We start from the raw sequence: 14,780 nt of genomic DNA, 5'->3' as shown, positions 1-14,780 counted from the left end.
ATGACCTATATAAAGAGTTCCCAAAAATTATGACCGTTGGGGACATGTTCGTCATTTTAGAAAAGATTAATTTAGAAAAATAATGACGTTTAGCACTGAAAATATTAGGAAACCCGAGAGGGTCAGTTGACTGAGGCTTGCGCCAGTCGATCGACCTAGGGCAAATTTTGAATTTTTGTGTGGCTTCGGTCGACTGAGCAAGAGGTTGATTGACTAACCTGGGCGATTTCCAAAGTTATGATAGTTCGGTCAACTGAGCCATATAGATGGTTAGCTGAGCATTAAGGTCGGTTGGCTTAGGTTGAATATAGTTCATTTAGCCTGGTCATAACTGATCTATCACGTAGGACATTTACATTTCTTTAGTGTTATCATATTGTCCATTATAATAATTTTATTAGTAAATGATACTTGTAATGTGTGTTTGAGATACATATTAAATATGGGAATAATATAATATTTTCCTCATCAAAGTTCAATGAATGTATCTGTTTTGTTTTAATTGTTTCTCTAATTAAATAAATTAGATATTGAAATTTATTTATGTTGTTTCCATGTAATCCAAGTAAAACAAATTGCGAGATATATTGATAGACTTTAATTAAAGGGCAAAGACCTTCTTTCTTTTGAAATTTTTTTGTACATTTTAAGTGTAGTCATTTCAAATTAGCTGCATATGGATTATCTCAGTTGAAAAAAAAAAATGGGGGGGGGGGGGGGTTCTTTGTGAGACATACAACAATGTCGATATATATATTTTTTGACAAATAGTTGTAGTTTAATTAAGTACACCCATTTCAAACAAATCAACCACTCCAAAAAAAAAAAAGAAAAAGAAGAGAGAAACTAAATTAATACAACATTAATGCAGAAGAATAAATGACGACCAAGCTCAACAACAAAACGACAGCTGTAACGTCGTTTTGCTTCATCCCGGCCGTCGCAGCACTGGGAGTCCGACGCCCCTTGGTCTCGTGCTTTCCCAAGTCAATCATAATCTGGAACCGGCAACTGCCCTGAGACGGGTCAACAGTCGTCAGCACCGACAAGTTGGAGAACTGGCACGACCCTTTCTGCTGATTCATCGTCTGATAATAGTTATTAAATGCATAAGAAGCGTTGCGCCTCGCGTCCAGCTTCCCGCACGACGACCCGTACCCGAGGCTGGTGCAATCCGCATAGGAGCACGCGTAGTTCACGCTCTCCGCCAAGTTGGGGTCCATGAGATTCGCCGTCGGCGACATAACGCACCACTCCCTTTTCAGGTACCGCACGCCCTTCGCCGGAACCAGGGAGCGGCCGTTCCCGAGGTTGAGCTGGTACTTGACGGTGCCGTCGAAGGCGAAGAGCCCCCAGTGGCGCTCGAAGTTGCCGGGTTGCACGCTCTTGGCGTCCTCGTCGAGGAGCGCGAAAAGGTAGATGTCGGGGGAAGAGGGGCGCTTGGGGGTGCCCTGGCCGCGGAGGATGCGGTTGAGGAGACCCTGGTTGAACTTGCGGGCGTTGTCCGGGGTGGCGTTGGAGTTGCCGTCGGTGGGCCAGCCGATCTCGCCGACGACGATTGGGAGGGAAGGGAAGCCATTCTTCTCGAGGGCCCAGATGAGGGTGTCGTAGTTGGCCTCGAAGACGTTGGAGTAGGAGATGGGGCCGTCGACGATGGAGGAGGAGGAGTTGCCGGAGAAGAAGGCGTAGTCGACGGGGAAGTTTGGGTCGTCGTAGAGGCTGAGGAAAGGGTAGATGTTGATGGTGAGGAGGCCACCGTTGTCGCTGAGGAATTTGATGATGGAGAGCATGAGGGAGTGGATGTCGGAGCGGAAGTCGCCACCGGAGGGGAGGCCGGTGTCGGTTTGGTAGACATCGGCGTTGAGGGGGACGGTGACCTTGACTTGGCGGGCGAGGCCAGCTTTGATGAGTGCGGCTTGGATGTTTTTGAGCGCCGGTAAGGTTGTCTGCAGGAAGGTGGCTTTGTATGTCTTCAGAAAGGGTTCGTTGCCCACCGCCACGTACCTGAAACCTCAAACACCCACCCTCTCCATAAGTTCAGAGGTAAAAAATAAAAAAAGATATAACTATGCACGCAAAATTAGGAGAGGAAGAAGAAAAATGTGAGAGGATGAGAAAGTGGAGGGAGTAGGAGATTAAGTTAAAATGCACATATTCCATCGAACAAAAGTTTTAAATGGCTAAATATAAAATAATAAGTCCATACTTCAATTTATATGTATAGAGAGAGAGAGAAAGAGAGAAGTGTCAGTTACCTAAAATCACACTTAACCACTGTATTGTATATAATACGTACAAAACAATAGATAAATAAAAGTATTTAGGAGGTAAGTGTACGACATCCATAAAGTGTAATTAGATTGAAATAAAAAAAAATGTAAGTTTTTAAAATTTTTAATTTTTTATTGATAATGAAAGAATTTAATAGTGAAAATATAATTGCTCGACCCACTGCTTACCTCGAAAAACACTCTCACAAAGTACCTAGATATTTAAATTCATATTCGAATATGATCGAACAATTAAATATATATATATATATATATATATATATATACACTCTCACAAAGTAACTAGATATTTAAATTTATATTCGATTATGATCGAACAATTGAATATATATAGAACATAACTAGACAAATAACAATCATTCAAGCATATCACAAATCTATAACTAAATAACATTAATGTGCAGAATAGCAATCATTCAATTAGAGTTAATTATATTTATTTTTCACTTATTAATTAAAAAAGTTACTAATTTTAAACAATCTGTGACGCTTGAAAGTGGATAGCTAAAAAAAGTGAAAAACTTCAAACATCTATGCTACATTGGAGGTTTAGGGTTTGAGCTTTGTATATGTATTTATGCAAATTTGAATAGTTAAAATTGAAAGCGTTGTACAAAATTATTTATAATTCAAATCAAATTCAAAGCTCGGCATTCTTGCTCCAAACACAACCTTAAGTAATTTCCATAATTGAGCAACTTAATGGCAACCAACACATAATTTGATCACCATATATAGTACATATATGCTACATTTTGCATTAGTTCTATGCAGTATGATAATAAAATGAAAGTTATACTTAGTTCATCGACTAGATATTTGTAGGAATAAGTTGTGAGAAATTTAGAAATAGAGGTATGTATATATAATAGTTATTCATTAATTAATGTTAATTAATTTTCATAATTCCATCCAACATGTAATATAAAAGAAATATATATATATATATTTTTGATGATAAAATTTAGAAATAATTATTCCTTATCTAATTCTTTCTTATGAATTTACAAAAAAAAAAAAAATTATATATATTTTCATTTATTTTATGAAAATAGTATATTTATTTTATCAAATTCTTCTATTATACCATCTTAATTTATTATGAGGAATACGCATTATGCAAAAGCATATTGGCCTCACTGTAGCTAATTCTATATTCATATGTATGTATGTATGTACATGTACATACATCATAATTAAGTATATAATATGTAGCTAGCAATTAATTAAAGAGCAAAAAGAAAGAGGTGTAGACGACCTTATATCAACCCCGTGGGTGGAAATGTAAGTGGAGACATTTTGGGCGACCCAGTCCTCGGCAAATCGGACGCCGGCGGCCAGTGGGGCCAAGAAGTCATTGGGAATACCAAGCATGACCTGAATCCCGGAATTGCCAAGAGCCTTGAGGGGGCCAGGCTCTGCCTCGAACAGCTTCACCTTGTTGAACCCATTGTCCTTCATCAGCCTCACCGCTATGCTGGGCGGCAGCGGATGCGTTGAACGCGTTCCCCAGTTGCAGCTCAGCCCTTCCACTCCCATTCCCACCTTATTACCATTATTATTATTTCCTACTAAGCTCATTATCAGCACGCACACCCACAAGAAGAATCTCCTCCCATTCATTAACCAGCAACCCACGGTGCTCCCCATCTTCTCATCCATTGTCTATCTCTCTTTTTCCCTCTATGTCTCATCTGGTACGCGTATATTATTTAAGCGGTTTGAATCTTGGTGTAACAAAGGGGGTGTGTAGAAATGTCCTTTTATGAAAGCAAAGGGAAGGAATTACATGGAGATTCAACAAAGAACAGGATTCCCGTGGGGAAACCCATCTGGGCCAACCTTATTAGTTCTCTAGAGAGAGAGAGAGAGAGAGAGAGAGAGAGAATCTATATATTAAGGAAGGAATGGAGTGAGGTGCAGGGCTAGAGCTAGGAAGAAATTAAATTCAGGTACAAGTGGTTGACGAGACAGAAGCCACAAGAGAGCTCTCATGCACGTTTACTTCTGCAAAGGGTTATAATTTATTTAGCTATTTTAGATGGGGTTGGTTTTTAATATGCACGTACACATGCTTGGGCCTTGGGGTATGGTGGCAAAAGAGATTTTGTAATAACCAAAGATTAGTAAAGTGATTTCTAAAATAATAATAATAATAATAAAAATAAATAAATAAATTAATCAAATTTAAAAAAAAGAAAAAAAAATTAATTAAAATTTATTTTTATTTTTATTAATAAAATATATTATTATTAATATTAATTAAATATATTATTATTATTATTATTATTACATATTTGCTTCAGGAATGATCCTGAAGGAAGGAAAGAAATTTTTTTTCTTTTGCAGGAAGACTCCTGCGCCAGACCCCCCCAACAGTTTTCTGAACTCTCTCTCTCTCTCTCTCTCTCTCCTCTCATTCTCTCTCCCTCTCTCCTCGATTTCATGACTGATTTTTGTCCAATCAAAAATCGGAAGATATCGCTGGACTCCATTCTTCGTTGCCGTCATTTCTACCGGAGCGGATCGGTAGTAGGAGCGGTGTAGACGTATCTCCCGGGGTAAGCAAAATTTTCCTTTTTTCTTTAATTTCTTACAAATTATAAGCCTGATTGACAAACGGACACCACCACGATAATGTATGGGTGATTCTCTGTAAGTCTAGTGGGAGGGAATTCTCGTGGGGTCGTCGTGGGTAAAACCCCAAATTTGGGGTATGGGGGTTATTAAGGGGCTTATTTTTAATTAATTAGGATTAATTTAGAAATACTAAAATATTGAGTATCTGGAGTTGAAGAAGAATTTTTGAAATTTAGAGCCTGGGTGAGTGCCGCAGGTGTAATTTTGGGACCCGCAAGTAAAATTCAAAAAATTAAGTGGGGGTGTCAAATATTAGTTTAAATGTTAATTTGAGGTATATGGAGTCTAAAGAAGGTTAGATGGGTATTATTTTGAAAAAATAGGTTAATTAATTTGAGGAAAATGTAAATTGCAAGATTTGAATTTTGGGCGCCAAAGGCGTGGGATTTGGGGTCCTAACGAGACTCTCGGTAAGTCAGGTAAGTGGAATAAATCATAGCAGTATTTTTAGAATTACCGTTTGAATTAATATATGAAAATGAGCATATTGTATTTTTCATGAAAGTTATTATGATATAAATATTAGATAAATTGTGTGACATTTGAGTAATATTAAATTGTGATGTTTTGCAATATGAAATATAACAATGTGTATTTTTTGAGAAAATATTGAAATGAGAATGATTAATGTGATTAGTGGAAAATAATAAAATGTGATATTTATACGTGAGTAGAGATTATTTACATGAAAAATGAGCTTGTACAAATTACTGATATGAGTATTTTGGGAAATGTGGAAATACGTGAAATATAATATATATTATTATGAGATGATGAAATGCGCACAGAAAATGAAGAGAATATTTATATTGAACTGAATTGTGATTTACTGAAATATGATTTGATAATATGCCAATACCGCACAATAATTGCGGGTGGGTGGTATTCCTTTCCTACTAATGTCGTTGGGGAAGTATGCTCAGTATGGAGATTGTGTGTGTGTGAAATTCCCACTGATGTCGTTGGGGAGGTATGCTCAGTATGGAGACTGTATGTGTGTGAAGTTCCTACTAATTACTACAAAAAATAAGATTATTAGTGACGGTTTTCAATTAGTCGCTATACCTACCGTTACTAATGGTTTTGCTTGATTTCTACAGACTTTCATGGGAAACAATGCCACTTCTCCTAGTGTTCCATCCATTTTGATAGACCCTATATTATTTTTAATCTCCTTTTTTGGCAATTAACAATTAATTTTTAGTTGCACATAAATTAAACTTAAACCTTCAAACATAAATAACAAACTTCAACCAAAATTGGCATAACCACCAAGCAAGCAAGAAATCAAAGAAAAATTATATCACATAGTCCAAAATTGGTCTCTTGAATTTTTCTTTCCTTTCCCTAAAATTTTCAACAAATTTTCGGCAACATGCTGTCTATAAATAGAACATTTCCCAAACCTGCAAGTCACAAAAGCATGCAATTCACAATATTTTTGCATCATACAGATGCCATTTATATTAAGACATGTAACAACCTAAAAGTATCTACCAGCAGGCAATACACATTACTGCATCAGCTATGCAGGTGGCGTTCCAATCAAGCATGCAGTCCTAATGTTCACTACCAGCATGTAGTTCACAAGATATATCAATCCAAGCATGGAGTCCAGAAGTTAAATCATCTATTAAACTGAAGTTAGATATATACCCATCTCTAGCTGCAATGAGGTCATGGATGACAGAGAAGGACGACGAGGCCGTGGATGGTGGTGGCTGCATCAACGATTCTTTATCTAGTTTACCCGGAGTTTCTTTTCACAATTGATTTGAAATGTGATAAGCTTGCCCATGTTGACAAAATGAATTTTAGCCTTTCATCTGATAGATTGCCTCTTATAGTTAAGGTATGATTTAAATATTAATTTTATTTCTCTTGAATCTTGATGCCCTTCTTGTGGATGCAATGACCGCAAGAAGGGCATCAAGATTCAAGAGAAATAAAATTAATATATAAATCATACCTTAACTATAAGAGACAACCTATCAGATGAAAGACTAAAATTCATTTTGTCTACACGGGCAGGCTTATCGCATTTCAAATCAATTTTGAAAAGAAACTCCGGGTAAACTAGATAAAGCCCCTCCATTCATTGTATATACACTGCAAATGATATGCCCACTATCAAAAATAGAAGTTATGAAAAGTAGACCTAAAATTATATAACAAACCCTTCTCAATGATGGCAAAATCTAAGGAAAAAACTACATAATTATAAATGCAATGTAAAAAATAAATATACTTTTTAAACTATTTTTTAGTCATTCAAAATACTAACTTAAATTCATTAAGTAAATCAAGCCAAGAGAAAGTTATAAAATTGCAAAGTTCATATTATTTTCAAGATTTATGATACAACTCCCAATTATTCCTATATTGTTTCCAAATCTCATCAAAATCCCAATTATTCCTATATTGTTCATATTACTTTGAAGTTTGGAATACTGGACTCTGAACATGAAGTCTAACCTCCTCCTTAGTAATAATATTTCTTTTGCACAAAGTGTTTTTTGTGGGAGAGAGGCAGATTGTGTATGTTATTTTTAGTAGACATTGAAGTGGTAGGATGTTCGTCGTACAAAGAAAAAGGGCATTGTGTTCAAATTAGATTTTCTGATTTTGAGAAGGCGTGTGATTGAGCTAGTTGGGAGTTCTTGGATAGAGTGCATTTGAGGAAGGGGTCAGGTGTTATGTGGAGGCTATTTATCTAATGCCTTTCTGAACCACCAATATGGATTGAAATCTCTAAAATCAAGCAAAACTAATATAGAAAACAACCCACCCTAAATATATGTGAATAACCAATATGGATAATCTTTAAAATCAAGCAAAACTAGTATAGAAAACAACTCAACTAGCCAATCCTTAAAAGAAGGTCCGCTTGTGTCCCAAATCATAATTTGACTGTTTGACGCACTTGAAAAGGGTTCCTAGATTCCCATCTACTTCTAATAACAAACTAAATGTAATTAATAAATTTTATTTTTAAAATTATTTTCTAATTTTTTAACATTTATATGAAAATATTGAAAATTAAACAAAAGTGGCTTTTTCAATTTTTGATCCAAGTGTTATAAGAACTAGAAAACACTACAATTTTACTTGTTCGGACATGGAAAATGTTTTTACTCATCCTTTCAAACATATTTTAACATTAAACGACTAAGCTTATTTTTTCTTTTTATTTGAGAAAATTTTAACGCAATTTCAGCAGCATGCCGTCTGTAAATTGGACGTTTTCCCATAAAACCTGCATCTGATAGGTTCAAATAGAGCATTTATAAGAAGTTGAAGGCACACGAGAACCTATATCCACTACCAGCATGCAATACACATCAACTGCATTCGCCGTACAGGGGGACATTCTAGACTAGCATGCAATCATGTAACATATTCACGACAGTAATACATATAACCATATCTTAAATTCAGAATATAAATAGCAGAGAAGGTGCTTAAGTTTCCATTTGTTGGACAAGGAGAAGAGGCAGTGTAATCAATGGGGAAGGAGAGAATGAAGTGGAATTGAACTTGTGGGTTAATGGGTATGTATGAAAATGTGACATGTTTGAACTCAGCTCCTGTAAAAACGTCTGTTTTTGTCAACTCATGATATGCTATGCTCATTTGGTAGCCACTCAGGTGGGACAATTCATGAAGTTTGAAGAAGCATCTGAAACATCTTCAAGCTATGGTGGGATGACAACTGCAGGGGCAGTTCCTGTCCCTCAGTTTCCAAAATTACAAGAAAATGTGTGCAACTCCATGTTCTTCTGTTGAATGGCTTGGATAAACTTCTTTTTTTTTTTTGGGGGTGGGGGGTTAAAATGACTGAGCACAATATGTATGGCTTTTGTATAGTTTCTGGATTTTATTCCGTGTGTTGGACAACTTGAATGTTTAGAAGTAATAGTAGAGGTAGTAGTTGTGATAAGTAGTAAAAAATCTTTATGCAAAGTTGTTTTGGAAAAACTGAACATAATTAATATTTTATTGCTTAAGCAATTTTTAAACCTCGCGAGGTTGTTTTCAAGGTCTATGAACCTATTTGTTTTACTATGTGAGATATAACCTATTAATGCATACCTTCTAACTTGAATTCACATATTAGGTCTTTAAAAGATTAGATCACCTTCAGTATGCTAGAAAACTATTCAATAGTTTTTATTTTTCATTTTTAGTTTCTTAAAAGAATTAAAAAAATGCTAACTCTTTTATTTCTAGGTTTCCAAATTATTATAATATAGAAAATTATAATTTTTTTTAAAAATTTCTAAAAATCATATATAAAAAATTAGAAATCAAGAAAATAAGAAAAAGATATTTTCCAACTTTGCTACGCAAATTTAGAAAATTGAAAACCAATATGGTTTTTTGTAATTATTTAAAATTTTTAAAAATGAAAAATAAAAGTATTCTCCATGAGGGAATAGTGCCAAAACTTATTGTTTTTCAAATTTTTTATATAAATGTTAGAAAATAAAAAAGTCATAATCTGGATATTTTTAATTACTTGAAAAAAAAAAACAAAAAATGAAAATAAAAATTGTCTCTCACAACTAAACATGCGCTAAGACTTTCTATTCTACCACTATAGCAGGGTTAAAAATTCCCACCCTTTCAATAATTCAAACCTGAGACCAGCATGAAAGTTCCAACTCCCAACCTTTTAACCTAAAAACACTCAAACTGTTGTATTTACCAAATGAAGAAAAACTGGATTTTCCACTACGATAATGAATTCATGATATAAATTATGATTGAGAATGCAAGTATTTAAGTTCCATGATTGCACTTCACATTTTAAAGCTTAGGGAGTAGGGGCAATGGCATACCGAAAGATCTATAGTGGGATCAATAAAAATTTTGTTGAATAAACAGTAGCATCCCTAGCAAGAGGGTTTAGACCAACAACTTAAGGCAAACTTTGTAAACAAACAAGAAAGATAGAGAACACAAAGTCAAGAATCCTAACGGGCTCAACTAGTAATATTTGCTGTAAAAGGGATAGCCTAATTAAAGAAGCTTTGAGTTATACTTGAAAATTTTCAAATGAGCTCCCATTACTTTAGAATATTGGGAATAGTAAAATTTTCACCATGTATCACCCTAGAGGCCTAGAGAAAAATGATTTAGAGTGCGTGGCAAATTTACCACAAAAGAATCAAGCCCTAGCAAAAGAAAATTATGAATATTAGTTCCTCTAAAGGAAAAAATGGTGATTTATGGCTATGGCATTTGTTCCATTGATAAAGAATGACCAATGTACAAAAGAGAAATTATTGCAACAAGATGTAGGGAGAGAATGGTGTAGATCTAAAACAAAATGACAAGTTATAGCTAGATGTTATCTTCCTACATTTTATTTCAGACACTAATGCTTCCTCTGCATTATATGTAATGCGATCTATGGCTCCAAAGAGGCATTCCATTTGTTAAATTTTGACAATGTTATATTGGAGGTCTCGAATTAGAATCTTGTAGATAGATGTGAGTGTAGGATGGAAGATGGACTACTGCTTGTTGTGTAGTCCATGTCTAATGGCCTCAACTTAAAATTAAACCTTAATATTTAAATGGAAGAGGAGTTGGTCCGTTATACCAATGCATAAAACATATAGAGATAATTGCAATTTTTGCCTAATAGCATACTGGTTTAGATATTTTTTCCTTTATGTTACATATAAATGCTGTGCGAATTAGGAAACATTGGCGTACCTGATATCAAGTGGATAATTGCCCTAAAAAAATTTTATGTTGCAGACCATATATAACTGATACTAATAATACAGTGACCTACACAACCATAACAATTAATTAAGACATTTGAATCAAAATAATTGAGTAGAATTTGTGAAACAAATAAACAGACCAACCGAGAAAAAATAAATACCCAATAATAGGATGATCATAGAAATTGAAAACTAAAATTTGCTTTAAAAGAAGTATGATTTGATTTAGTACAAAGGAAATAGAAACATAATGTTTTGAACTGGTTGCAGATTAGCAACAATTCAATTCAACGATATATACAGTTGTGTTTGTAAAAATTTGTTCATGAGGGTGTTTGTGTGTGTGCACCCAACCCATATAGGTTGCATCCCACATAGAGCCATTGAATTTGAGACTTTATCCACACTAAATTTAGATTATGAGCAGACTATAGAAAAGAAAAAAGAAAGTTGAGGTAACCATCAATTTCAAATGTCCCATTGAATTTTTCATGAATCACACAAAATTTATCAAAAATTTGAAATTTAAACTTGTTAAAAATTTGAAAATTTTCATTAATTTCATGGAAAGTAAAGAAGCAGAAAACAGTTTCAAGATCATCCTCAGAAGCTGAGTACAAGTCCATGGCAGCGGCAACCTATAAGCTAACTTGACTCAGATTTTTGCTCATTGATATGCAAGTTTCTACAGGACCTGAAAGGTTGCTATGTGATAATCAAGTTGCTCTCCACATAGTAGCTAACTTAGTATATCATGGCGTACCAAACACATAAAACTTGATTGTATGTTGTAAGAGAAAAGATACAAGATGGTCAGATCATCACCGAATTTGTTCCATCTCATTTGCAACCGACAAATGTTTTTACGAAAGCTCTTGGAGGAAATGTGTTTAAAGGATTAAGAACCAAGTTGAACATGCTAGATATACATGCTCCAACTTGAGGGGGAGAGTTAAGACTACATTAGCTTAATTTTAAAAATTGAGAGATATTATTTCATGTATATATTTAGGTGATTTGTAATCCCTTCAATTAAAGGAATTAGTTGAGCTCTTTATTTTATTTTCCTGCAATTTAGGATGTTGATTTACTCTTGTAAACTTATATATAGCAATGAATTGGAAGACGCAATTTTTTTTTTTTCTGAAAACTTATTTTTATCAAGCAATGCCGTAAAAACACATTTCTTCTTCTTCTTCTTCTTCTTCTTCTTCATTTTTTTTAACTGTTAGGAAACTTTAAGAAAAAGTATTTAATCACATCTACTTTGCATGCTCTTCACAAGTAAAAGTCAACTTGGATAACCTCCTAACCCCTTACCCCTTCTGTGGCTGGGAATGAATTAAGATGGTAACTAGCAAGCTACATATGTCAATCCAATTTTTGGGGTAATATTCTCAAGTCAAACCAAACTAGATTTCTCATAGTTCAGGCCTCCCCACATTATCAAAATTCAGACATGAGAGACCATTCTTTATTACAATCACAAAACCACAACAAGATATATAGGATCATAGTTGAATCAAATAGACATGTACCTCTGTTTGCGGGCTTTCCCAGAGCCTTTCAAATCTCCGCTGAAATGCTTTGTTTACAGTGGCGACTTCGTTGGTGCCGAGATTTTTGAGAGAAGGCCGTTAGTCGGCTAGGAAGCAGGAGATTGGGAAAGGGGTTCGACGGGGGTCGCGACTCCGCTAGGGCTTCGACCAAGCCTGGGACGTTCGGTGAATAGCACATACTAGGCCGAGACCAGTGGGAGATTGGGAGAGAGGTTCGCGGGAGTAGGAGCCAGCTGAAGTAGGAGGCAAAAGTGAGGAGCAGGGGAAGTGTGGGAAAATATCCCGCGCGGGAGATTGGGAAAGGGGTTCGACGGGGGTCACGACTCTGCTAGGGCTCCGACCAAGCCTGAGACTGCCGGAAAATAGCACGTACTAGGCCGAGAGTAGTGGGAGATTGGGAGAGAGGTTCGCGGGAGTAGGAGCCAACTGAAGCAGGAGGCAAAAGCGAGGAGCAGGGGAAGTGTGGGAAAATATCCCGCGCTAAGGGATAGGGTTTTAAGCATTAGTGACGGTTTCAAAACCGTCACTACTATTCTACGTCTAATATTTTTTTTAAAATGACATAACATTAGTAATGGTCCATAATTCATAACTAATAATGGCCTATTAGTGACGAATTTAGAAATTCGTCACTAAAAAGGGACCAATGGTGACGAATTTGTAAATTCGTCACTAATACTATGAACATAAAATTTTTTATTTTTTATAACAAAATAAGTATTAGTGACGAATCTACAAATTCGTCACTATTGGTCCCTTATTAGTGACGAATTTACAACATTGTCACTAATACTCTGAACTGAATTTTTTTTATTTGTTTTAAAAAAATACATTATTAGTGACGTTTTCAAATCCGTCACTAATAAGGACCAATAGTGACGAATTCATGAATTCGCCACTAATACTCTGAACTTAAAATTTTTAATTTTTTTGAAAACATAAAGTATTAGTAACGGTTTTGAAATCCGTCACTAATAATAGGCCAATAGTGACGAATTTGTAAATTCGTCACTAATACTATGAACTCAGATTTTATTTATTTATTTTTTTTAAAAAGTGAAGTATTAGTGACGGTTGTCAAATCCGTCACTAATAATGACCAATAGTGACGAATTACAAAATTCATCACTAATTCTTTGCACTTAAACCCTTAACTAAAATTTTTATATATTCATAAATATTAGTAGTGACAGTTGGCTAATCGTCACTAATAAGTGACTTTTAGTGATGAATTTAATCCGTCACTAATACCATAAAATCGTCGCTAATATTTTCTCGAAAAAAATTTCGCATGAAAATTGTTTATCGCGCAGTTTTTAGTGACGAAAATATTAGTGACGGTTTTGAAGAACCGTGACTAATACAACACTATTAGTGACGGTTTTAAAATCGTCACTAATACTTTCGTCACTAAAAACCTGTTTTTTTTTTTGTAGTGAATGCCATTGGGGAGGTATGCTCAATAGGAAAATTGTGTGGTGAAGTTCCTACTGATGCCGTTGGAGAGGTATGCTCAGTATGGAACTCGTGAATGTGTTGAGAAATGGAATTATGTGATCTAATGTATTATGTAAAGTACATAAATGTGAATTTATGTAGACATAGGTATGTAATGAGTTAAAATGAGAAATGAATATGAAAAATGAAAGAGTGTGTGTTTTATAAAATAAATAATTAAGGCGAAGTGAAACTCTCCGCCTGAGGGCTTACTAAGTAAAGTGAGTGCCCTGATAGGTTTAAGATGTGGTCATTTCTGGCAGCATAATGTGTTAGAGCAGAGGGAAGCTACCTGTATGGGCGAGCAATCTTCTCTATTTTCAAGAACTTTGCAGGTAATTATGTGTGTTGGAAATGAATAAACTTGAGAAATGATTTTAAAGCTTACAAAAGCTTGTGTTGTATATCCATATGATTATGAGAATGTGAATATGAGTGTATTTTCTCAGATGAAATGTTGTTTTGAAAAAAAGCAAAGCATGTTATAACTGAACTCATATGGTCACACATTGTAAATAATTTATTCCTTCTAACTGAGATGTGTCTCACCCAAATTGTCTAAATTTTTCAGGGAATAGGGATAGGCCAGGTGATAGAGCTCCGTGATCATAGGGAGCTAGGACCCTGACACCGAGGGTGGGTTTTTGGACTAGGGGAGGTGTAATTCCGCTAGAGTTGAGTTGTTTTTGAATCTGTTATGGTGATGTATATAGATGTATATTGATACTATGGGTATAGTATTCTGACTGATATGTATATACTGTCTTCCACTGTTAGGTTGTATAATGAAATAATTTTTAACCCGGTACCCAATGCGGGTCGGGTTGTATGAATGGTAGTAGAATTGTTGACGTGGCTGATTTGTGGATGTTATTTATGGTAACATGTAAATTATTTATTATTGTTTATAAAAAAAATTTGTATGAAAATTGGGGCGTCACAGCTTTCTAACCGATATTTTATCTCTCGGCATTGAAAGTATAAAATAACTAGTTGGTGTTATAAAACATATATATTTATGTGGACGACTATCTAGATAATAGGTTACAACTATT

General features: G+C 35.0%; 1 protein-coding gene across 1 annotated transcript; it reads right to left on the bottom strand.

Moving 5' to 3' along the window:
• Nucleotides 1-723: 723 nt before the first annotated feature.
• LOC131151605 (glucan endo-1,3-beta-glucosidase 5-like) lies at nucleotides 724-3,978 on the bottom strand. Its single transcript, XM_058102865.1, has 2 exons — nucleotides 3,550-3,978; nucleotides 724-2,004 (listed from the first exon to the last, which is right to left on the bottom strand). Exons 1-2 carry the CDS (start codon nucleotides 3,951-3,953, stop codon nucleotides 852-854), a joined length of 1,557 nt encoding a protein of 518 aa, XP_057958848.1. The 5' UTR covers nucleotides 3,954-3,978; the 3' UTR covers nucleotides 724-851.
• Nucleotides 3,979-14,780: the final 10,802 nt, after the last annotated feature.

The sequence above is a fragment of the Malania oleifera genome, chromosome 3 (genome assembly GCF_029873635.1).
Source record: "Malania oleifera isolate guangnan ecotype guangnan chromosome 3, ASM2987363v1, whole genome shotgun sequence".
Taxonomy (NCBI): domain Eukaryota; kingdom Viridiplantae; phylum Streptophyta; class Magnoliopsida; order Santalales; family Ximeniaceae; genus Malania; species Malania oleifera.
The sequence above is the reverse complement of the archived record's forward strand: the minus strand, read 5'-3'. Positions and strand labels throughout refer to the sequence as shown.